Raw genomic sequence first — 23,385 nt, forward strand, 5'->3', positions numbered from 1 at the left:
TCGGTCACTTTGCTCTCTTCTCCGCAGCTCCCTTTAAAGCGTACGATCGCTTCTTCTTCAGCTTCATATTCGCAGCTCGTTTCTGTTCTTCTCTTTCCAAAACCTTCTTTTTCTCCATCAGCTTTTCCTTCTTCTTAGCCTCCCGCTTCTTCACCATCACGTCCCGCATTACCATCAAGCGTTGCACCATCGAATTCCTAGCCATTACCATTTCCCTCCATCCTCACTTCTTCCGCTCTGCATGGTCCACCACTAGCTTCTCCGGCACTTCGTCCGGACGAATCGGCTGCTTCTTCTTCCGCTTCTTGACCATTTCCGATGTCTTCTCCTGCAGCTTGAACGGCAGCTCTTTCTGCAGCTTATGGCGAATATGAATCGGAGCCGGCGCTTTTTCTACGCGAACAACCGGTTTATACTCCGAATCCGGATTCGACGGGATCGGCAGGTGGTTCTGCTGTCTCAGCTCGCGCGTGGTTCGCATTCGCACCCACTTCTACGCCTAACCCATCTCCCGCAGAGGTACATTGACATCATCGACCAGGCGATCGGTCATGGGGTTATAGAACTTCTGAATCGGCACGGGCGCCCAGGTTCTGCAGAACACAATATCAGACATGAGGATTTTGTCCTCGAACGTGGCTCGGAAGGCTCCTTCGGGGCCGGGACACTTGTGTTTGATCTGCCCGCGGATTCCGGAGACCGTTTGGATCTTCACGCCCTCGAACCGCGCGACCTCGATCGACGAGTTGAACATGTCTTTGATGAACGCCGTGTTTTTGAAGATCTTGAACGGATGTCTGCGCATCACATCATCATCATCATCATCTCACCCGACTAGCTTCAGCTTCTTCACCACGCGGAACGTCTCGCTCTGCTCCAGCACCGTACCCGTCGCCGCGATGCGGAACTCGGGCGTATTGGCCGCGAGCTTCTGCACGGTGAGCAATCCGGTGTTCGGCGGAACCGCGGGACCGTAAAACACGGCCTGGCAGTGCATGTATTCCGGCGTGTACTTGATCATCCGCAGCCGTTTGTTGCTGTCCTCCATCGCGTACACCGGCATCGTCTGGAAGCGCCGCCAGCCGTAAGAAAGGATCAGCGGATCGTTCGACTTCAGGATGCGCCGATGCCAGCGATGCTTCTTGATTCGCACCTACCAGAAACGGGGAAACGTGGAACTACCCGGATCATGCCGAGCATCTCCTCGCTCTCGAGGAGTCCGCCGAGAATCACGGGGATTTCGGGCCGCGCGAGGCGGACGAAGGCGGGAGAGACGTTCTGCAGGACGATGCGGCAGTAGGTTCCGGTGGGCAGGCCGAGAAGCAGGTCGCGCTCCGCCTGCGAGACGTCCTGGAACTCCTGGCGCGTTTTCTCCTCCTGCTCGGCGCGTTTGCGCTTGAGGAGGTCGAAGTAGTCCTCTTCCTTCTCCTTCTTCTTCTTCGTTTTCTAAATCAATAATCGCGTCGTGATCGTTTTCTTCACTGTCGTCGTCGTCGGATTCGTCGGTGAGCTGGTCGCCCCACACTCCCGTCACGAAATGATTCTTGAACTGCTCGACGAACGCCTCATCGTCCCAATTCTATCCCATCAGAGACCAAAAGCAATCGAAAACTCTTCGAATCGCGGGCAGAATGTCCAGCTTCTCGGAATCCAGCTCTTCCAGCATGCGCTGCTGCTTCTTGGCTTCGTCCAGCGTGCTGTCTTTCTCTTTGCGAGGATGGAAGAAGTCGTCGTCGCTCTCTTCGTCTTCGTTTTCGTCTTCGTTTTCGCGTTGTTTTGGAGGGAACGGAGACGAGGCGTCGACTTCTTCGTCTTTGAGATTTCCGTTTTCGTCGCGTTCGCCGTAGACGAGCTGCATGAGGTTGTTCGAAAACACGCGGCGGCGCGTTAGCTCTTCCTCGCCGCGATAGAAGAGGTTTTCCTTCCAGCGAAGATCGCTTTCGTGAGTTATATCGGTGGGTACTTTGTGAGATAATTCGTCCTCATCTTCTTCGTCGTTATCGTCTTCTTCTTCTTCTTCACTGTCGTTATTGTCTTCTTCTTCTTCTTCTTCATTACCCTCTTCTTCCTCAATGTCGTCCTTATCATCATCTTCATCATCATCTTCATCATCATCATCATCATCTTCTTCTTCTTCTTCTTCTTCTTCTTCTTCTTCTTCTTCTTCTTCACTCTCTGTTTCCATTTTCGAATCTACAGATTTCACATTATTCTTTTCATCTTCCTCTTCTTCTTCCATTTCATTACTCTCCTCATCATCATCATCTTCTTCATCATCATCATCATCAACTTCTTCTTCCTTATCTTCCTTCTCTTCTTCTTCTTCTTCTTCCTGACTCATTTCTCCTTCTTCGCTTCCCTTCTCCTCCTCCACCATAAAACATCGCCTCTTCCTCGCTCTCATCCATCGCCTTCTTCTCCAACTCCTCATCACTCACAGCAAACACAGCGCGGCGGCGAATCCTCCCTCCATCCTCCACCAATTCCTCATGCGGCATCGCGCTTCCAAACACATTCAGATCCTTCACTTCTTCTCCCGTGAACGCCTTTCTACGCCTAACAACCCTCCTCTTCCTTCTACGAATTCTTAAACAGCGACATCTCCGAATTGTGCAGCTTATCCTCAATATCGCTCTGCAGTTTCTGCAAATCGCGCACCATCTGAACTCCTTCAGACACTACACATCTCATCGCCTCCCAATCAAAGCAAACCTGGCTCGTCCTGCGCTTGCGCGATTCCTCCCTTCTCTCCCAGAGTGGACTTCTGAACCAGATCCGATTTCTGATCCGTAAAGTTCAATTCGGGCAGGTTGATGTACCTACTTCGCACTGATTTTCAATCCCTACATCGCGTCCTTATCATACATGATTCGCCCCACATTGCTCATCGGCGCATACAGCAAAACCTCCTTCTCGCTCAGCTTCCGGCGACCCTTCTTCTCTTGACTCTTCTCAGGAAGAGGACAAGGATCGGCGAGTCGATCCAGCGATGAAATTGGGTAATCGCCCACGCCCAGCAAGTGAACGGACTGGCTTTTCTTCAAGTTGCAGCCCTGCACATAGCCGTATCTACACAGTAAAAAGCAAAGCGAAGTCCGAACAAAGACACTTCTCGCTTGCAATTCGGATCTTCATCGATCTTCTTGGGGTCGGTGATATCTTCCAAACGATCCACTAAAACGAAAGGGTGCGAGTTTCTCCATGTCAGCGGGCGCGTCTTCATTCTGCTGATATACAAACAAATGTTGGTAACTTCCGCCTTGGGATATTTCCCGTTACTCAGACCAGGAATATTGAACACCTTCGCTCCTTGGTAAATCTCGGTCCAGAATCTCTGCTTCAGTGCCTTCTTGGTGTGACGGAGGAGTTTGCTTTCCTTGAAGGCATCCAAGTGCGTCACGATTCCCAAAACACGCGGAAAACCATGCGTTTGGAGAACATTCAGAAACTCAAAGGTCTCCATTTCGAATCCAAAACTACCATCCACCAGCAGCAAAACCAAATCAGCGATCTTGCCAAGATCAATCATGGATGATATGTCATTCGGACACTCAATGAAAGTCAAACGGCGATTCTTTCCACTAACTACAGTGATAGGGCCACGCACATCGGTAAGAGTCTGCTTTGTATATTTCTTTATCAGTGACTGCAATTAGAGAAAAAACAAAAAGCCCACTTTAATTAGCGTTGTTTTACCAACTTTAGGAGGACCCATGACTACAACTACCATAGGAGGGTTCGTCCCCGCAGAACGGTTTGGTAAAGGAGCATGCACCTTTTTGAAGCCTCTATCGAGATTTCGCTGGATTGCTCTCTTCGTGCTGATCGCAGAGTTCACGGAGAATGCCTACATTACACACAAGAAACAAAACTACGCCTGGATGAGTGCTTTTTGGTTGCTCCTTAATTCCAAGCTTTTTGTTCCTCACGGCCTTCTTCTTGCTCGCCTTGCTTCCTGCTCGAGGAGCATGATGTTCTCTTTGTTTCTTATCACTGTCCATCCCTGATATAGTTACGCTCGAGGCAATAAATAAAGAGAACTTCTCAAGGTGAACAAAGTTATTAAACCACAATCAACAGTTGTAATAACCGCGATTTTCTGCTTCACTTTATTCTCAACTATTTCTCGAGTCCAAGAATGGATCCAGTAAAATCTGCCCTGAACCTGTTCCGGAGATTGCCTCCAGAAGATGTAGAGTCTACTTTCCGCTCTATCACACTTCTGCGAGAAGATCTAACCGATGAGCTTTTACAGCACATCGACTTTCCTCTGAAAGTCGGATATGATAATGAAGCAGATAAGTCGTATATTTTAAGTGACTTCAACTGCAACGGTAATTCTTACCGGTAGATTTGTGTGGGCTTCATGAGTGTTCTAGATCGCCTTGGACAAATAAGTATTACCCCGCCTCGCCAGATGGCTTTTTCCCCAGCAGTCGTATTCGGTCATTAGAGGAGACAGCCAACTTTCTTTTTGAAAAATACACTGAAATGTATAATTCCATGCTGTTTTAAATGAAGGTACTATGATGAAGCTGTAAGTTCTGTTTATCTATGGGAAAGTGACAGCCATATCTGCGGCTGTTTTTTCGTGATGAAAGGAAGGAGATATGTTGCTTGTTTTATGCATAGAAGTGACGAAGAATCCTCAACAGGAAGCATGTGGTTCCTGGCATTCTCTTCATCTCATTGAAATCATCCCAGACGCGTCACAGAAGAAAGCGGAGTATCGTCTGACTACTTCCATTCAGTTGTACTTAACCATCGAGAATAAGTCGATTGGAGTGGCGAAGCAGAATGGAACGCTGACTCGACAGGCCTCCTCTGTCATGCCTTTTTCCACGGATAGTGATCACATATCGAATATTGGTCAGATGATCGAAGAGATGGAAAACTTTGTGCGAAGCAATTTGGATATTCTGTACCTGAGTAAGAATCAAGAAACCATCGATTCTATCCGAATTCTCCATCCTTCAGACTTACCCAAACGAAGCATGCTTGCCGAACTCTCTGGAAAACTAAAGCCAAGAGTTGAATGAAATCCTGTATGTGTCTGTTTGTGTTCATCCACATTCCTGAATCAACCCGGCTCTAGTACTTTTTTTAATTATCAAAACTAAACGTCTGCGCTGTTAAAGTGATACTCACACGTCTTATGATCGAAATGATGTAGAACGAAATAAATATTAATAGGAATTGCTATAAATTAGCATGAATCCCCACAACAAAAACAAAAAACACATTTCCCCCACGATTTTTTTAGATACATTAGATTCTTTTATTGTAACCCACTGATGAAACAGGTTGCTGTAATTGCATTTGCATTAATAGTAACGCTCGCTGTTGCCGAAAAATACGCCATGGTGTTCGGTACTGCAAATGGCTGGGATAACTATTCAATCTCCAGCGTTAGATCTATTTTTGGCCTTAAATCTAGGATCCATGTCGTGTGTATACAGATCTTATTCGCGCTGGAATAAAGCCTGAAAACATTATTATGATGGTATATTACACGGTCTTGACCTCTTCCTTCAATCCATATCCTGGAAAGATTTTCACTGATCCCTCAGACAATTTGGATGGAGATTGGGCTCGCTATGGCTGCTTCGACCATGTTGATTACACAAACCAGCATATCAACAAAAAAGTGTTCTTGGGTATACTTACAGGAGACATTGAAACTGTGATGAACGAAACGAAAATGGAAAACCCAAAGGTATTAAACGCTGGCCCAGAGGATACAGTGTTTACCTACTTCATCGATCATGGGAGTGATGAGAAGATTGTTGTTGGTCTCGATCGTGTGACTGCCAAATCCTTCTTGGAAGCTCTTGAAACAGCCTATGAGAAGAAAATATACGGAAAGTGGGTGTGGTTCATGGAGGCTTGCCATTCAGGCTCGATGTGGAAAAACTTGTCCCCAAAAATGAATATCTATGTCATGACTTCTTCTGACTCTGACCACGACGCAAAAATGACTCACTGCCCTCCTGATGATGTTGTGGCGAAAAAAAGTCTGGGTACCTGTTTGGGTGGTTTGTGGGATAATCTCTTTTTGGACTATCTCGAGCAGAATCCGGAATGCACATTCGGCGCAATTGCTGATGCTGTAAAAACGTCAGTATCAAAGACATCGGATCAAAATGTGTCAGAGTTCGGCGATTTCTCTTTCCGCGATTACAAGGTAGCTGAGTTCTTCGGCTTGTTGCCTTCCAATCATTTGCGATCTGTGACGAATGGAAACAAATATTCTGTGAATGTGGCTGTACCGGATGTTCCAGCTCATTTAGCGAAATGGGCTGCTATTCGTGCACAAAGTCACGATACCAAAGCCTTGGAAGAATACCAGAGAGAAGTGGTAGCGCAAGCAAAGCAGGAAGTGGAAGTGATGCGACTAGGGCGTTTATTGATGAATGAAAAAGCGGTTCATAGTGCTCTGGATACTCGTGTAGAGGCATTCGATGTTGATTGTGTTAAGGAGCTCTCACTGAAATTGGTCGAGAGATGTGGACAGAGAATGCCACTCCAGGCGAAACAGAACAATGTACTACGTAACATCTGCTTACCTGGAGTTAACCTTCCAGTAATTGACTGGGAAGATATTTGTATGTAAACTGCAGGATAACATATTAATTTGTTTGTTCGACTTAGTGATTGATTGATAATGAGAATTGAAAAAGCCAGGCTAGACAGCGGATCTAGATGAAAATAGATGATTGTATTCACAACCGCTTAGAGTTAGCAAGTTTATGCGGAGATAAAGATAAATGTCAACTGTTTACACATTGTAATTGTACAATGAGATTCATTAAGGAAACTCTTGCACAAATTTCAACAACAAAAGTGATATCAAAATAATACATGAGTATTACTATTTAGATTGTATACAAAAGATAAAACCTTATAAATAGAAAGGAAGGCATCAATGTTATTTGTACAACAGGTTATAAAAGAATATGGATGCTATTGAACATAGAATGCATTTTGTTAATCATCAATTCGGAACAACAGGGATATTAATTATCAACAATGAATAGTAATAATATGAATAAGAAAATAGGTAGTGAGGTGTATGATAAAAGGAGTCAGAGAAACAGAACAACATTCAAATTGTTTCGAGTTGATTAATAATAATATAAAAATCGAATCAGGTAAATGCTTAATAACAGCACTCCAATCTAGACACGATCAGCGAGAATGGAAGAGACATCTATGAATGAAATCAAATCAATCAATCAATTCACAAAACCAATTTCGATTTTACTTTCAGGAATGGTTGTTTATCATACTGATTACATCGCCAATCGATTATCTGAATAATTGGAATATCAATATAACATTCAATGTTACATACCTAAAAATACTTTCCAATGTAATTGAATGAGGATAAAGGAAACCATTTCCTTTAGAATGAATAGATGTTAGATTTGGAAGATCTATGCATCATTCAAATATTCAATATCATATCAATACCTCGAATCACAAATGAACTATGATAGAAATTGAATGAATCACTTCCAATTGTTTCAATTTAAATGGATTGTAATTGTGGTAGATTCTTCAATTCAAAGTCTTCAGCAAAATCACTGAAACTATATTCACCAATTTGAATGGATTCCAATGATTCACAATTCAATATGTGGAATGACTTCGATTCACTATCGCCATTTTCATATTCATATTCATATTCATATTCATCATTCTTTTTCTGAGTAAATGAATTGTTTCCGATTTTGATAGTTTTCAATCGATTCAATCCATCGATTTGGAATGTTTTCACTGATCCAAAACATTCATTGCCGATTTCAATTGATTCCAAATTGTACAACAATGAAACATCCCAATCAACCAATACACAATTGTTAGTCAGTTTCAAATGTTTCACTCCAATATTCAGTGGCTTGCTTCCATCGCCTTCATAATCAGTATCACATTCAATTCCATTGTACCATTCACATTCATTCACTAATTTACCATATCGATCATACACTTTTCCTCTTCCAAATCGATTATCATCACACCAATATCCTTCATATTCAATACATCCATTATTATGATAACTCGTTCCATATCCAAATCGTTTCCAATTGATCATTATGCCCTTGTACACCAATATTCCATCATCATCATACATTTCACCATATCCAAATGGAATTCCCAACTTGTTTTCTGTCATTATCAATCCTTCAAATCGACTTCCATGATCCAAATCCACTATTCCTTCTTCAACATTAAAATGCTCTTCTTTATATGAAATAGCACCAATTCGATGATTTCCAAACACTTTCAACACTTTCTGCTCATTGACCACTAATCCTTGATTCATGAATACTCCATTATTGAATTGCAATACTATACATTCTCTATTACTCAAAATGAGTATAATTAAGTGATATTACCAATAAATTGCATACAGTTTGTATCTTTTTCTCTTATTGTATAAGAAACTACTAAATTATTTCCATTTTAGTAGATTTGAGAATATTGTTGGATGTTGTTGTTGCGTTGTGTACCAATAATAAATCAGTGTGTAATATTATTAATCAACTAAATATGATGTTTTGAAGGCTCGGATATGTGATATTCCCTTTATTATGTCATGTCATAATACTCATTACTGAATAAACATCATTCATCTTATGTTCATCACAAGAATGACAAATCTATGAGATATTCAATACAAAAGAACTATCTATAAAGTAATATAGGGTTATTTGTCATTTTCCAGTTACGAACAACGCAATCGAATAATGAATTTGAATAATGCTAGTTATAGTAATTCGATATACATATATATATATGTGTGTAATCGATATTATTGAATGGCAAAAACACGTAATGAGCATTGAAATACTGCTGTATTGAATTAGTTTGTTCTGAGATACTCTCCTTTATCAATAGTAATTCTTTGATGATTCCACATCCCACATTCGATTTGGCATTGGTACTACTAAATTGTTTACTCTATTCTCTACCTCGAATTCTATTCTCTGCCTTCAATTTGCATGCCAACTTCCCATATTCTTTCCCCTTTTTGACACAATTTTCACACACAAACATGTCAAACACTTTTCATTTTTCACTTGATACTTTGCTTCCTTTAGAAGATCGTACCTCCAGACTTGAATAATCATTCACATGACGACTCACAATCCCCATACTTGAAGTTCTTCGATGCGTACTCACAGTTTCTCCCCGCTGTTCTCGAGCCACAATGCTGGGAGTTCTAACATCCATCTTGGGAAACACATCTACATCGTTTTCCCCTCGAGTTAAAGACACAAATTAGAGGGATAAGTCATTGCCTTCTTCCTCTATTACTTCTTCTTCTACTTCGATTATCGCATCATCCGCTTTCACTTGAACAACCGAAGGCTGTCGAATTCGCGAAAGAATCGGTCGGTTCTTTCGAGAAATCCCGATTTCTGCTGCAGCAAAATTCTGATGGCTATTCAGCAAGAAATCCAGCTTCGATTCTTCTCGATTCTTCTCTGCTTCGTAATTGTCGTAGTCTTCACTCAGCGTAGAAAGCAAGAAATAGCTGTTCTCTGGAAGAGGATTGAACGAATAGCCATGGATCAGATTGGCAGTCGAAAACTCTCCATCGGTTGTGGTCGATAGCATCAGATTGCTGATGTCTTCTTTCTGCACGAAGAACTCGCCGTCCACGTCGCATCCCGAAACATTCTGCCAATCGAACGATTCATACGCCATGCCTTTCAGCAACAGCGATATGCGGTTCCAGGTAAACACGACAGACGTCGGGACGATGAGATTCTCCAGAATGAAAGAAATGTCAGGGAAGGAGATTAGCTGGTTGAGATATTTGTTGGATTTCAGAATCTGGGCGTTCATCAGTTGTTGTCCTTTCTATCCGTCAATTCCACAGAGTAAACTCACCGTTATGAGGATTGCGATCGCGAGAATCAGCAGTTCGCTTACCTGCGCAGCGTCCTTCAATCGATCTACCATGGAAGGGTCGATCGAAATCGGCTTGGGAGGAAGCTGACAAACCACATTCACGATTCCATCGATCATTTCATCCACCACTTCATTCACTAAAATCTCATCCTCTAGAGAGTGATCGTTGTTCTCCTGCGTCTTATCCAAGAAAATATCGATCATGGTCGCGACAGTTTGATCCACGATCGATTTCGTTTCTTCGACTTGACGCACCACATCCGACACGATTGAATCCACAATCGAATTGGTGATGTCTCGAACGATATCTTCTTTATTCAACACGGTATCCACGATCATCTGTGTCTGGTTTGTCACTTCAAAAAGCGAAGGTAACTGTCTCTGTTCATCTCCATGAAGAATCGAATCCATTTCATGGGTTGCGACGCTCAATCTCCACGCAAACGTGGTCATAAGATTGGCTTCACAGAGGTAATAGAGACGCTGCTCATCGGCTTTAAAGACCGAACTCGTGAGAATGTGAAGAGCGTATTGCTGTGCAATGAGATCTTGTGAATAGAAAGGATCTTGAATGAAAAGCTTGAGAATCGAAAACACTCCGTGGGCAAGAAAATCCTATCGATCATCGCGTTTCATTATGGTTACTTCGATCATAACATCATTGTACGAACACATTTCACGTACGAGAGTCAATACGATATAGAGTTCCTCTTGATAGAACGACGTGATTTTCCTTTCCGAGTTCACAGACGACGGATGGCTTGCAGAAACCATCTGCACTTCTGTTTCGTGGGTTGCCATTCCATTCGAATTCTCTTGGAATTGCGACTGTGAATTCGCAGTCTCTTCAGAATTCGAGGAAGAATTCAAATCCATTTCTCCTGTTTTTCACCTTCCATCCAAACCAATTACCCGGTTCACTCATCAATCGCAGCGAATTCTTCAGAAGAACCTCGATCAGAATCACCACATGTCGAAACAGCGGCTGGAACTCGGGAGGAACTCCGTACTGCGTCAGCGTCAGAAGAATTCGCAGGCATCGAATGCGATAAGAATACGACAAAAACTGAATTCGATAGATTAGCTGCGTTAAAACCGACTGTCGCATCAACATCTGCTCAGCAATCCGCACGCAATCGTACTTCGATCTCTTCGGGAGTGTTGAATTCGCAGACGATCCAGTAGAAGATCTTGAGAATGAAGTCCAGATTGGGAGAAGTGTCGCTCGATACAGAGAGAATCCAGGATAAAAGCGGAAGAAGCTCAAGGCAGCGCTGGAATGGACGAGTCGTCAGCTCGATTGTTGTGAGACAGGACGAGATAAACTGCAAGAGAATCTTCTGCATTAATGAATCCTTTTCTTTCTGAAAGTGAGGATTGAAAAAAAAAGAGAAAAACAAAGTCGAGAACGAGAACGCTATTTACAAAGTTGCCATTGAGGATGATTTCGATCGATCCGGGGTCAATTTCAACGGCGTTACAAAGAGCGAGAATGCAGTTATTGCACACCAATGGCGAGGGTGTGACGCGAACCAACCGAACGATTTGAGAAACCATGGTATCGATAGAAAGACTATTGTAGAGTCTATTCGCAATAAGATAAAAGTGAATAAAGGACATACTCTTTTTCGGATAACACATTTAGAAAAATCCACGATGCATTGAATTGGAACGCTTCTGAATACTCCGGATCGAGGAGCAGAGCAACTTGGGCTAAGATTCCAGAGTCGTTCAGAAGATGGTATGGAACGAACTCATTTTCTACTGTTAATATACACATACAAGAGTACCCAGTAATGTATAATCACGAATAATTTGAAGAGTTTTGAATTTCACACTAGTGTCACCTGTTGTCAGAAATCCATATAAATATGGAAACTACAGTCTGATTCCTCTCCAAATTTAAATACAATGGATTTTCCAATAAAGGAAAAGGCATCAGCCACCGTTGGAAAGGACAGTCCTTTGTAATAACTGGATATCTACATTACAGCAATCAATTTTCACTACAATCCCGAATATCCGCCTATCTTCCTTGTTCTTTTCGATGAAGGTCTTTGCTCGGTGTGTAAGCTTTGTTAACTCTTCCATAATCCAAGTAGCTCACTTTTATGACTTATTCCCTTTGTACCGTTTTTTAGAACAAAAAAAGAATAACAATTTCTTTGAGTTTACCTTTTCTTGATATTCTTCAGGATAGTATTTACATTGATATTGGTTGATTACTTGCTTGTCTACCATGCCATTCTTGATGTATAATATCCGGTTTGCATAACACTCCAAATCCGGGTTATGAGTTACCATGATCATGGTAATTCCACTCTCAGGAGTTACAGGTTCAAAGCGAAACTTACGCGATTTAGGTCTAGGAGGATATTCATCACTTCGATTGTTGTCCGGCTATCTAGATCGCCTGTAGGTTCATCCAGCAGCAAAATCTCAGGCTTGTTCGCCAAAGCTCTGGCTATCGTGACTCGTTGCTGTTCTCCTCCACTCAGCTCGGACGGGAGATGGTAAATCCGATCTTGCAACCCCACATCGACCAACAGTTGCATAGCTCTTTCCTTCTGTTCCTGCGCAGATAAGTCTCCTGCAAGCTGCATAGGGAGAAGCACGTTTTCCAAAGATGTGAGTGTGGAGATCAGATTAAAGGTTTGGAACACGAATCCAATCTATAGAGTAGTGTATTCACTCCAGGAATACATGACGCAGCCGAATTTCGGCTAATTCCTTGTCTTTGGCTTTGTTTTCAACATGCTTTCCAAACAAGTAGAGCGCGCCGGAAGTGGGCTGGTCGATTGTGCCAATAATGTTGAGGAAACTTGTTTTTCCACTGCCGCTAGGTCCTCGAATGATCACAAACTCGCCACGTTTCACAGGAAACGAATCAACACTGTTGTCAAGCGTGATATTGCGCAGGACGACCACTTCTCGACCATCTTGCAGTTTGTAAGACTTCCGAAGGTGACTTGTTACAACAATGTCATCTTCGTTGATTTCAGGAGGCACTTCTTGGGTTCCAGATTCAATGGATGGAATAGTCTCTCCCTCGGATTGCATTTGAAGTAATTATTTGGGCGAAGATAAAACGGGTGATTTTCAATAATTATTCTTCCATTCAGACTCACCAGTTTTGTTTAGTACACCATAATACTCTTTGATTCGTTACCAATTCCACAGATAAACTATTTTTCATGGAATGAGTAAACGCCAAAAGCTTCAACAAATCAGACTCGAATTGGAGCAAAGTTTATATGCAATTATTGATGAAACGTTTAGCAAACTACAAGGTGAGTTTGTGATTGTAAGCTTGGTCATCGATAGAATTATTTGAAAGTGATTCCGATGCAGACCAATCCGATGGATCTATAATCGATATCTCCAGTAGCAGTCAACAAACTAATGTATCACTATCGTCCCTCCTTTTTGTGCACTTCACAGTTAGATCGTCGGATTGTAACAATGGTACAAAGGATGAATCAGAATCAGATGTTTTCAACACTTCTTTGGTCAACCTCCCTTTTTCACAGCAACAAACGACTCTCTCTACAGAGGAAGAGCCTTCTATCAACCCCACAACCGCATCTTCTCAGAAAACGCCAGTCCAATCCCAAACTGATTCGAAATCGCTTGTCTCTCCTGTGTTGGCCAAGCGAAGGAATCAATCTGTAAAACGGGAGAGTAGCGAGCAGTCCAACAATCCCTCACCTATTCCTAGTAGTGAACAACCTTTTCTCTCGCCTGATTCTGCATTCCGAAGATCGTTACTGTGTGTTACACCCATCAAAGACAGGAAGGTGAAGTCTGCGAAAGCAACAAAGCAGCAAAGTGATACACCTCCCCATTTTTGGAGTTTAGATATGCCTCCAACTCCCTAACTATACTCTTTTCTTCTTTGTGACAATAAACAACTCATGTTTTAGCCCTTCTTTTATGGGAAGGACGTTTGCGCAATGTTACTTTCATTCCATTTAACTCAAAGGATATTCGGGTCTTTGAGGGAGTCTCGAGGACTCGAATGGGGAGTGCATCTTCCTTTTTCTTCATTTCTTGCTCGTTTCGGAATTTCAAAATCGAGTCTTCGCTGCTATCACTACCACATTCTTCTTGTTCTGCTTCATTCTTCTTCTTGACAGTTTCCTCCGTTTCTTTTATTTCATCTTGACTATCTTCAAGAAGGACATTCGAATTTTCCGAATCTTCCATCAACCCGAAACTTGAAGTGTTTTTTGCGTAACCAATTCACATTATTCATGTTCCTATCCTAAACCATTTCTTGATTCTATTAAACCCCTGAAGAGATTCAGTTCATCTTCATTTTCATTTTCTGAAACTCCTGGGATCGATGGCGTATATTGATAGAACAGAAGAATTTAGATTAGCATCCAATGTTCATATGGGAAGTGCCATTCAGCCAAGAGTCAATCTTCCTCCTCCGAACTTTTCCGTGTCTAATTTTTCGAAAGTCACTGCATCTCTGTCAAACCGTGTGAGTAAAACGACACTCAAGTTGCAAAGACTCACAGATCGTTCGTTTCCTAATTCTGTTGAATTTGTAGTTGTAAGAAAGAAAAGTTTGTTCGATGATAAATCTACAGAAATTAACCAGCTTACTGGCTCTATCAAGTCTGACATTACCAGTATTAACCTGGAACTGGAAGAATTGGAAGTACTTATTTATCTAGGTATTTTCCATGTAGAAATTCGTGCAAATGCAAAAGTATTCCTCTTCACAGAGCCGAGAATACGATCAGGGAGTTGTGGAAGTGCTAAAAGAAGAGCTCATGGGAACGACGAAAGATTTCCGGAAAGTTCTGGAGGTTCGTCATGAGAATCTCCAAGAAACGGATAAACGACGCCAACGCTTCGGTGGCTCAGCGCCCGATATGCTGGGCAAGCCCATCGTCTACAAGTCTCGCAATGTATGCCTCGCAGCCTGTTTATGAGCAGCAGACAACGCCCGTGGATCAAGGCGACGAGAAACAACCGTTGCTTTCTTCAACGCCACAGGTAGGAGTGGGATGGGAAGCTAACAGGAAGAAGGAAACTCCCTCGTTCTCGATCCAAACGAGCGATGTGATCGCGAACGACTATCTACACGAGCGAGCACAGGCTGTTCAGGACATAGAGGCACATATGACGGAGCTGGTAGGGGAGAGGAAGCGTCTGAACGGAAGGGGAACATTTTCGAGCGATTGTCGACGATGATTACGGAGCAGGGAGAGATGGTGGATCGTCTCGATGATAATCTGGACGCTGCCGAGGTGAATGTAAACATGGGATATCAGGAAATCGTGAAATATGGGCAGAGCGTGTAGGAGGAGGAAAAGGATTGGACTGATGCGCAGGTTCAGCAATCGCAGTCTTATCATGAAGCTCTTTGCTGTTTTAATCTTCTTCATTATTTTCTTCCTTCTATTCTTAGCTTGGATTGTTTGTTTTCACACATCGGAGAAACGTGGAATTTTTGGGTTGTGAGTCATTCACCCCTATGCTCTCATTTTCCAGACTTGCTGCTAAACGAATCTCGACCCGCATTTCCTCAAGATCCTATGGCAAAATCCGTGAACTGACTGCAACAGTTCCTAACAAGATGCCTAAGGTTTGCAGTTCTGAAGAAGTGGTGGAGTCTATCAAGAGTGGAGATCACGTAATCCGTTAAATTTGAGTGTGAGGATAGGTGTGGGTTCATATTGGTCCCTGTTCGCCTCTTGGTTTGTTGAATTCTGTTTGCAAGGTAAGGAAGATTCTTTCTGGAGTGAAATTGACAGACGGCGGCTGCTCGCAATCTTAAGAATGTGGAGATGACCCATATGCTGACCTTAGGAGAAGCTCCGTACACCAATCCGGGTATTTCTAATTTTCTTTTATGAGCGTATAGAGTTTGACGGTATTTTCAACACTCGCAACCTGTTTGTGGGTGGAAACACGCGAAAGGCCGTCAACCGCGGTCAGAACGACTACGTTCCTATCTTCTTCGGAGAAGTCCCCGAGTTCCTCCGCAGCGGACGCTATCATCTCAATGTGTGTCTTCTTCAGCTGTCCCCTCCCGGTACCCCAGCCGTTCGATTCCGATGTAGACGAGCACGGTTTCTGCACGCTGGGAGCGAGTATCGACTGCACGCGCGCGGCGGCGGAGTGCGCGGACGTGGTGGTGGCGGAAATCAACTCGCAGATGCCTCGCTGCTATGGCGACAGCCTGATCCACATGAGCCACTTAGACAAGGTGGTGTACGTGGACCGTCCGATCCCGAAATACGTGCTTCCGGGTGGAAACGGCGCGGTGTGCTGATGGGTAGAGCAGGACGAAGTGCAGATGCGGATCGGCAAACTGATCGCTGACAACTTGGTGGAGGACGGATCGACGCTGCAGGCGGGCATCGGCGTGATCCCCGACTCGGTGATGGCGAATCTGAAGGGACACAAAGGGCTGGGCGTGCACAGCGAGATGTTCTCGGACGGAATGATCGACCTCATCCAGTCCGGCGCGATCACCAACGAGTTCGTAGGCCGATCGGGCGAAGGGTGAAGCGCAGAAGCCGCTGGATCGCGGATGCTCGACGACGTGCTTCGTGATGGGCACGGAGAAGACGTACAAGTTCGTGCACAACAACCCGTCGATTCAGATCCGCGACGTGGGATTCACGAACGATCCCTTCGTGATCGCGCAGATGCCCAAGATGGTGGCGATCAACTCGGCGATCGAGATCGATCTGACCGGACAGATCGTGAGCGGATCGATCGGCTCGCGGATCTTCTCGGGCTTCGGCGGACAGGTCGATTTCATTTATGGAGCGTCGAGATCGAAGGGCGGAAAGCCGATCATCGCGATGCCGTCAACGACGAAGAAGGGAGAGAGCAAGATCGTGGGCTTCTTGAAGCAGGGAGCCGGTGTGGTCACAACGCGAGCGCATGTGCGGTTTGTGGTCACGGAGTACGGAATTGCGGACTTGTACGGAAAGTCGCTCAGAGAGAGAGCGAGAGCGCTGATCGATATTGCGCATCCCAAGCACAGAGAGAGTTTGGAGAAGACCGCGCGGGAGCAGCTCGGACTTCGGTTGTAATGCGGATGGCTTGTTGTTTGGGTTGTTTGTTTGATTGACGGTTATCTGGATGAACAATATGGTGTTATCGAATATAGGATAATCTTATTCTTCAAACCAGTAGTTCATTTGGAATATAGTAGTCTATTGAATCAAACATATAAAAAAATAATAGTGCTCGGGTTGACAAACTCATGACTCGATTAGTCAAACATAGAATTCACAATTTCTTTAGGTTTGAACAATATCTTGTGAATGAATACAAAGTAGATCAATAGCAATCGATTCTGTTCAAGTATTTCCTTATCTCGACACGATTAGCCAGCCTCCAATGTACATCTGAGTATCAAATGAGGTCAATCAAGCATAACTTGAAATTGATTTATTGTTAACATACAGAAATGAATTTGGTAACCTCACATTTTGCAAATTTGGAATATCTATATACATTCAAATACCAGCCATTCTTATACTTTCTAATCTTACTGAACGAGGATTTAGGAAACTACCTCCCATCGAACTGGAATGGATGGTAATTAGATTGGGAAGATCTACATTCGATTACTTCATGCGGATTCATTCCTACTACGCATTACCAATGAAGAGGAATATTCATCAGTTCCACTAAGTGCATATTGACCGAGTTGAATGGATTGTAATGATGGAAGATCTAGACCAATCATTGCACTCAAAGTCAATCAATACTTTCAATTCGTGTTGTCTCAGATTATAAAAAGGCGTGATATCCCAATGTAATGGATTGTAGTCTAGGAAGATCTAATCATTACAAACTCAAAATCGCGTTATTACCTCCAATTACAAATGAGCAGTAATAAAAATTGCGAGAGTAATTCCCAATGTCACCAATTTGAATGGATTGTAGCTGAGGTAGATTTTTCAATTCGAAGTTTCCAGCAAAATCACTGAAACTATATCGACCAATCTGAATGGATTCTAATAATTCGCAATTCAATATGTGGAATGATTTCGATTTATTGTTGGCTCCTCTAATGTCCCATCTAGACTCATTCTGCTCAGTGAACGAGTTTCTGTCTATTGTTAGCCTTCGTAATCGATTGAGACCATCAATCCGAAATGTTTCTAATGAATCAAAGCAATTACTTCCTATCTCTATAGATCGTAGCCACCTATACCGATTTAAATTTAAAGAAATGACATCATTACAACAATACGATGAAATGGTCAAATTTGTCACTTGCAAACTCAAATTGTTCATTTCCGATGTGTAGTTAATAGTTGAATTAAGATACTCAGTATATACTTCATTTGGAATCATTGCTGTCAAAAATAAATACTTCGATTGTTGATTAAACCATCCGTCATACATATTTAATCCATTCATTTCTTTTCCGTCCTTCCATTCACATTCTCTGTAAGCAACTCCGCTTTCTGCATCAATCAAGCAACCTTTTCCTTCACGAATAAATGCTTCACTGTCTTCATCATAGTAAAATCCACCCATATAAATAGGTATACGTCTTGTTGGATCCAAACTCTCTTTTCCATTTCTTTTGAATTCAGTCATTGTATCTCCATTAAAACATCGAATCACTTCTACTAATGTTCCATTGCTCCAAATGCCTTCGATAACCATATTGCCATTCTCTTCATCATATTCTATACCCCAACCTTCTTTTTGACATTTTTCATTGTATTCTCCGTGATATATTAAGTGCCCTGTTTTGGCTGACCAGATTTCCATTCGAAGTCCTTTCCTGTGGTATACAATGCGGTTGTTATTCTTATGATCCACAATATCTTGGAATCGTTGGCGGAAACGAACTCTGCCATTCTGGTAGGCCACAAACTCATCTGATTTTACTCCTTTTGCTTTTTCCAGCCAATGCTGTTTCAGCACATTATTCTCATATAGATATACATCTCCAGATGGAGATCGTAATAGAAACTCGTTCCTATGCTCTCCCTGGTATCGCTGAACAGTGTTCTACATTCCATTCTTGACCATATTCTAAGGTTGACCAAGCGTGGTGTATCCGTTGAGTAAATACTGAGATCTATCTATTTCATTGATATGAGCTATCTGTGAGTAAAACTGAATATAACAACATTTTGATTTCATAATAGTATTGCAATATAGCAACTTATATACCAGTCAAACAAAACGGAGAAAACATTGTTAATTATCATAAACAGAACCCTACATGTAACACTATTATTTGGCAGTCTTTCATCAATCGAGTCTTAAGATAATGACACCAATCGATTCAACAAAATAGTTATTGTGTTTGATGGCTGACAACATAGAAACTCATGATGATTCCATCTATTGACATTCTGACCTTGAAATGACAAAAATCTTCATGTTAACAGAAGGGATTATTGCATATATCATGTTGATTCAATTTCAGACCACAATGCATTGCAATAATATCTTTCGTTGATTACTCCCTTGAAATGTTCGGAGAACTATCCTAACCAAATAAACCAAGGATTTCAAACAAACAAAGAAAAAGTATTCAGAGAGTTTTATTACATTATTTCTTTATTTTTACTTCCCAAAATAATCATGAGGAATTGCATTATATCTGATATGTACAGTATAGGGTGCATTCGAGAAACAAAAACAATATAAAGGCAAAAACATTAAATATGATAAGCAAAAATATACAAACCATCAATGATTCCCATAAATCGTGAGTAACCCCAATTAAAATACAAAAGAATATCAACAATATAACAATACAAGAGTATTCGGAAATCTTCCAATCCTTAATGCAGCGTTCTTCTTCCTCTTGGATATATGCCGGCTTTTGTACTTTTTGTTTTTTCTTCACATTCTTCTTTTGTTCCTTTCGTTTTTCTTCTCTTTCTGTATTAGACTCTATATCATATTGAACAGCTTCTACTGGGATATGTGGACAAAATTCAAAATCAGATCTTTGGAAATACTTTCCTTCATAAACAACTTGACCCTTTTCGTATGATGTCATTATATCTCCTTCAAATTTGTGTAATATTTCCTTCTCTTCACCATTACACCATCTACTAATATAACTTATATTACCATTCCAATAAAAATAGCACACTCCATTGTTTCTCCCTAAATTATCTTTTATACAAACTGAAACTAATTGTCCAAAATTATCGAATTCGTTCCAGTATTCAGAACGATCACTTCTTCTCACTGTATGATAATCACGACAACCATTCTTGTAAAATCCATAGTAATTTACTTCACCCTTTTCACTAAATTCTTTACCAATTCCACTACGATATCCATTTTGCAAATATCCTTGAAAATATACTTTCCCTGATTTGTAGTATAATGTACATTTACCATTTTCCATTCCTTTTTCATAATTCAAGCGTGCTACTAGAGTTCCATTTGGATCTTCAATGGTTGCCTTCCCATTAAGAAGCCCATCTTTTACAGACGCTTTCAAAGTGTATCCAACGTGAGGAGAACCAATTTCACACAAAGCTTGCTTTTTAATTATGGTTTTATTCACAATTGGAAATTCACTACAAATGCAATTATTCCATATGCTTAAATCTTCATTATTACTTTCTACACCTGCACTAGTCAGTAAAATAGGATCGACTTCCACAACAATAATTGGAGCAGATTGAGATGTATTATGAACGCTCATTATTGTATAAATATAATGTCTTTAATGAAACGAATCCAATACAATTTAAAAATAGGTTCTTTTCATTTAATTGCAATTATTCGGCATATTTTGATGATTGGATTTGAAAATCAGGAATAACAACAAGAATCATATATCAATTATCATATATGGAAATAATACTCATAAAACATTCTTGAGTAAAAACACAAATTAGAAATAAAGAATCGGTAAACATGCTTTTTCTGATTTTCTGATTCTATATGAAATCTATATGAAATGTAACATAGTAATTGAACCATCATACTATCAGAAACTCAACTTTGAAGTCAACTCTCTGATTATCTCTCATTTTCAAAGAGTTGAAATATTGCGAAATGTACAAAAATAAAAAATGGATATTGAAATGTATTAATCGATGACTAATATCAAATCATTGTTTCGTTTATAGTTTGTATTCTCATGATATTTTGGGAATACTAAAATAGATATTGATGTGTGAATATAATCGTTGTAGCTCTATGAATGCCAAGAGTAGGTTGAGTCACTTCTGTGATTTGTATCTAAGATAAATTATAGTTCATATTGCTTTATATACTTTATTATGTCTCTCGATATGAAATGATTCGAAATTGTGATAGTAATAAGTATCGAAGACAATGGTTTGATTGGAGTTGGAGTTCATTTTCATTAGGCAATATTGAGAATCAATCAAAACAGAATATTCTATGTTATCATATAGATTATATTTTACTATAAATATAAAAACAAGTGATAGAATAATTGATATTGATTATTCCATCATTAGATATACGTTATGAATCAAAACATTAATCAAGAATGAACATTAATAAATAATTCGAATCGATTCAATAGGAGATTATTCATAAAATCATTGTTCGATTTATCGATTTTTTGTGATATCGTTTTGACTTGTATCAGGTAATATACAATATTAAATGATAAATTATTATCATGAATAATCATTTCAGTGAAGAGTTGTTAAATGAAAACAAATTGAATTAAGATTAAGAGCAAGAATGATAAAGAATGAAGAATGAAAATGATCCGTTCGATGAATAATATACGGGCAGCATACTTTTCCCCCACAATACCTAGTGAATAAGACACATTTCCACTTCTCAACTTTAACATATCATACAGTCATCCATTGAAAAGTAATTCTATGAAGAAGCCAATATGCATTCACTGCCTCTCACTATTTCGAACAAACAATTTCATCCGCATTCCGTTAACTTTTCGCCTTCATCCCAAACAGTTTTTCGATTAGAGCATCAAAGAATGGTTTCAATCGAGCATCCGGAAACGAAGCAGACGCAAGAATTTCCCTCGTCTTCCTCAAAGCCTCATCTTCAAATCTTCGAAACTCGCTCTCCACATCATACTTCGCATAGATCGCTTTCACTGGTCGAGGATCGCTCTTTCCATACAATTCCTTCAAAGCCTCCCTATCTTCCTCTGAGCAAAGCGAGAAAACAGTCAGAATCACCCAGGAGCATTTGCCTTCCTGGATATCCGTTCCTTCCTTTCCTAAAACCGATGGATCTGCGAAGGCGTCCAGAAAATCGTCACGGATCTGGAAGTAACGTCCGAGGAGAATGCAGAGCTCGCGGAGTTGAGGCGAATGCATGGTTTCTTTCGGCGATTCTGTAAGAACGAGGCCCAAATAGACAGGAAGGAAAATCGTGTAATAGGCAGTCTTGTTCGTGATGATCTGTTCATAATAATCCTTTGTAAAGTATCTAGGCAGATAATAGATGAAGAGAAAAACGAACTGATAGTTAATAGAGTGCGTCTTGTGATTGATGGTGTTGAGATCAAGCATCTGACCCAATTCCGTAACGAACTTGATATCTTCAAAAACTTTCTGCACTGAATAGAAAAGAGATACCGAAGATATCACACGCTCCAAGAGCTTGTATATCAAGCTCTGGAGAATAAACGTATCGTTGACACTCATCATTCCGATCTAGAATTGAGAGATCCATCACTTATTCAACTCTATCGATGCGATACCAGGCGGGCTTTCCTCTACGCATTTCTGCCTCGTCCATAATGTCATCCGCAATCAAAAATGCACCCTGAAGCATCTCGGCACCCCATCCGGCAACAAAAGCTCTGATATGATGTTGCCACTCTGAATCCTACCGTTTCTTCATTTCTTCATTCCATTCATTGCACATTGCATATGCTGAATATACAGCAAAGAGACCTCGTATCATTTTTCCTCCAACACAGTTGTATTCGATCATTTTTATTATATCTTGCTTTAATTCGTGAGGAACAATTATTGTGGAGTCGAGAATCTCCTCGACATCCCGTAGTAACACATCCTTGTACTCCACGAATTCTATATTCGAATTCCATATACACATCGGTACCCTTCCGAATCTCCTGCAAAACTGAACTAGAGAAATCTTTAACGGCCATTGTTTATGAACAAACACCCGACATTTACAACTCCTCCTCTTCCTCCTTCTTTGTTTCCCTTCCCTTATTATTATTATTATTATTATTATGCTCATGATCATGATCATCGTCGTCGTCATCATCATCGTCCTCTTCCTTGTCTTCGATCACAGCATGCTTCTCCACAAATTCGTGCATCGCCTCCAAAGTCCGTTTTCCCTCATACAAAATACCCTCCTTTCTGTCCTTCCCAGCAGGATAGAAGTAAATCGTAGGGAACCCGTGGATCTCCATGCCCTCCACTTCGTTCATCGTCGCATCGATCTCCGCTATCAGCACCGCCGGCTCGTCCTTAAAACTCTCCGCCAGTTCCTCACTGG

At 41.3% G+C, this 23,385-nt stretch overlaps 9 protein-coding genes; 4 read left to right on the forward strand and 5 right to left on the reverse strand.

The window, feature by feature from the left end:
* Positions 1 to 608: 608 nt before the first annotated feature.
* On the reverse strand, positions 609 to 4,001 carry GSBLH_T00002800001 (uncharacterized protein; the record flags this gene model as incomplete). The annotated part of the gene is made up of 8 exons (XM_013041313.1): positions 609 to 797; positions 831 to 1,153; positions 1,183 to 1,579; positions 1,613 to 2,411; positions 2,848 to 3,069; positions 3,102 to 3,646; positions 3,677 to 3,847; positions 3,876 to 4,001. 8 exons carry the CDS (start codon positions 3,999 to 4,001, stop codon positions 609 to 611), a joined length of 2,772 nt encoding a protein of 923 aa, XP_012896767.1.
* A 137-nt stretch (positions 4,002 to 4,138) lies between these two features.
* GSBLH_T00002801001 (uncharacterized protein) lies at positions 4,139 to 5,050 on the forward strand (the record flags this gene model as incomplete). XM_013041314.1 has 4 exons in its annotated part: positions 4,139 to 4,347; positions 4,380 to 4,493; positions 4,522 to 4,612; positions 4,644 to 5,050. The coding sequence occupies 4 exons, from the start codon at positions 4,139 to 4,141 to the stop codon at positions 5,037 to 5,039; spliced, it is 810 nt and encodes a 269-aa protein (XP_012896768.1). The 3' UTR covers positions 5,040 to 5,050.
* Positions 5,051 to 5,294: 244 nt separating this feature from the next.
* On the forward strand, positions 5,295 to 6,613 carry GSBLH_T00002802001 (uncharacterized protein; the record flags this gene model as incomplete). The annotated part of the gene is made up of 2 exons (XM_013041315.1): positions 5,295 to 5,408; positions 5,438 to 6,613. 2 exons carry the CDS (start codon positions 5,295 to 5,297, stop codon positions 6,611 to 6,613), a joined length of 1,290 nt encoding a protein of 429 aa, XP_012896769.1.
* Positions 6,614 to 9,285: 2,672 nt separating this feature from the next.
* Positions 9,286 to 9,855, reverse strand: GSBLH_T00002803001 (uncharacterized protein; the record flags this gene model as incomplete). Its single annotated transcript, XM_013041316.1, has 1 exon — positions 9,286 to 9,855. The coding sequence occupies one exon, from the start codon at positions 9,853 to 9,855 to the stop codon at positions 9,286 to 9,288; it is 570 nt and encodes a 189-aa protein (XP_012896770.1).
* A 2,175-nt stretch (positions 9,856 to 12,030) lies between these two features.
* GSBLH_T00002804001 (uncharacterized protein) lies at positions 12,031 to 12,981 on the reverse strand (the record flags this gene model as incomplete). The annotated part of the gene is made up of 3 exons (XM_013041317.1): positions 12,031 to 12,243; positions 12,276 to 12,593; positions 12,625 to 12,981. The coding sequence occupies 3 exons, from the start codon at positions 12,979 to 12,981 to the stop codon at positions 12,031 to 12,033; spliced, it is 888 nt and encodes a 295-aa protein (XP_012896771.1).
* Positions 12,982 to 14,266: 1,285 nt separating this feature from the next.
* GSBLH_T00002805001 (uncharacterized protein) lies at positions 14,267 to 15,130 on the forward strand (the record flags this gene model as incomplete). XM_013041318.1 has 4 exons in its annotated part: positions 14,267 to 14,450; positions 14,481 to 14,590; positions 14,622 to 15,069; positions 15,099 to 15,130. 3 exons carry the CDS (start codon positions 14,267 to 14,269, stop codon positions 14,865 to 14,867), a joined length of 540 nt encoding a protein of 179 aa, XP_012896772.1. The 3' UTR covers positions 14,868 to 15,069; positions 15,099 to 15,130.
* Positions 15,131 to 15,599: 469 nt separating this feature from the next.
* On the forward strand, positions 15,600 to 16,985 carry GSBLH_T00002806001 (uncharacterized protein; the record flags this gene model as incomplete). XM_013041319.1 has 6 exons in its annotated part: positions 15,600 to 15,658; positions 15,693 to 15,771; positions 15,803 to 15,973; positions 16,002 to 16,190; positions 16,221 to 16,426; positions 16,458 to 16,985. Exons 2-6 carry the CDS (start codon positions 15,726 to 15,728, stop codon positions 16,983 to 16,985), a joined length of 1,140 nt encoding a protein of 379 aa, XP_012896773.1. The 5' UTR covers positions 15,600 to 15,658; positions 15,693 to 15,725.
* Positions 16,986 to 21,827: 4,842 nt separating this feature from the next.
* Positions 21,828 to 22,971, reverse strand: GSBLH_T00002807001 (uncharacterized protein; the record flags this gene model as incomplete). The annotated part of the gene is made up of 4 exons (XM_013041320.1): positions 21,828 to 22,338; positions 22,372 to 22,565; positions 22,597 to 22,714; positions 22,745 to 22,971. The coding sequence occupies 4 exons, from the start codon at positions 22,969 to 22,971 to the stop codon at positions 21,828 to 21,830; spliced, it is 1,050 nt and encodes a 349-aa protein (XP_012896774.1).
* A 79-nt stretch (positions 22,972 to 23,050) lies between these two features.
* Positions 23,051 to 23,385, reverse strand: part of GSBLH_T00002808001 (uncharacterized protein) — a gene marked incomplete at both ends in the record, with an annotated part of 1,443 nt that continues 1,108 nt past the window's right edge. The window contains one exon of the mRNA XM_013041321.1: positions 23,051 to 23,385. This exon is cut by the window's right edge and continues 934 nt beyond it. Coding sequence (XP_012896775.1) covers positions 23,051 to 23,385 — 335 coding nt within the window.

Source organism: Blastocystis hominis (assembly GCF_000151665.1).
Source record: "Blastocystis hominis, Singapore isolate B (sub-type 7) whole genome shotgun sequence assembly, scaffold_2".
NCBI lineage: Eukaryota > Bigyra > Opalinata > Blastocystidae > Blastocystis > Blastocystis hominis.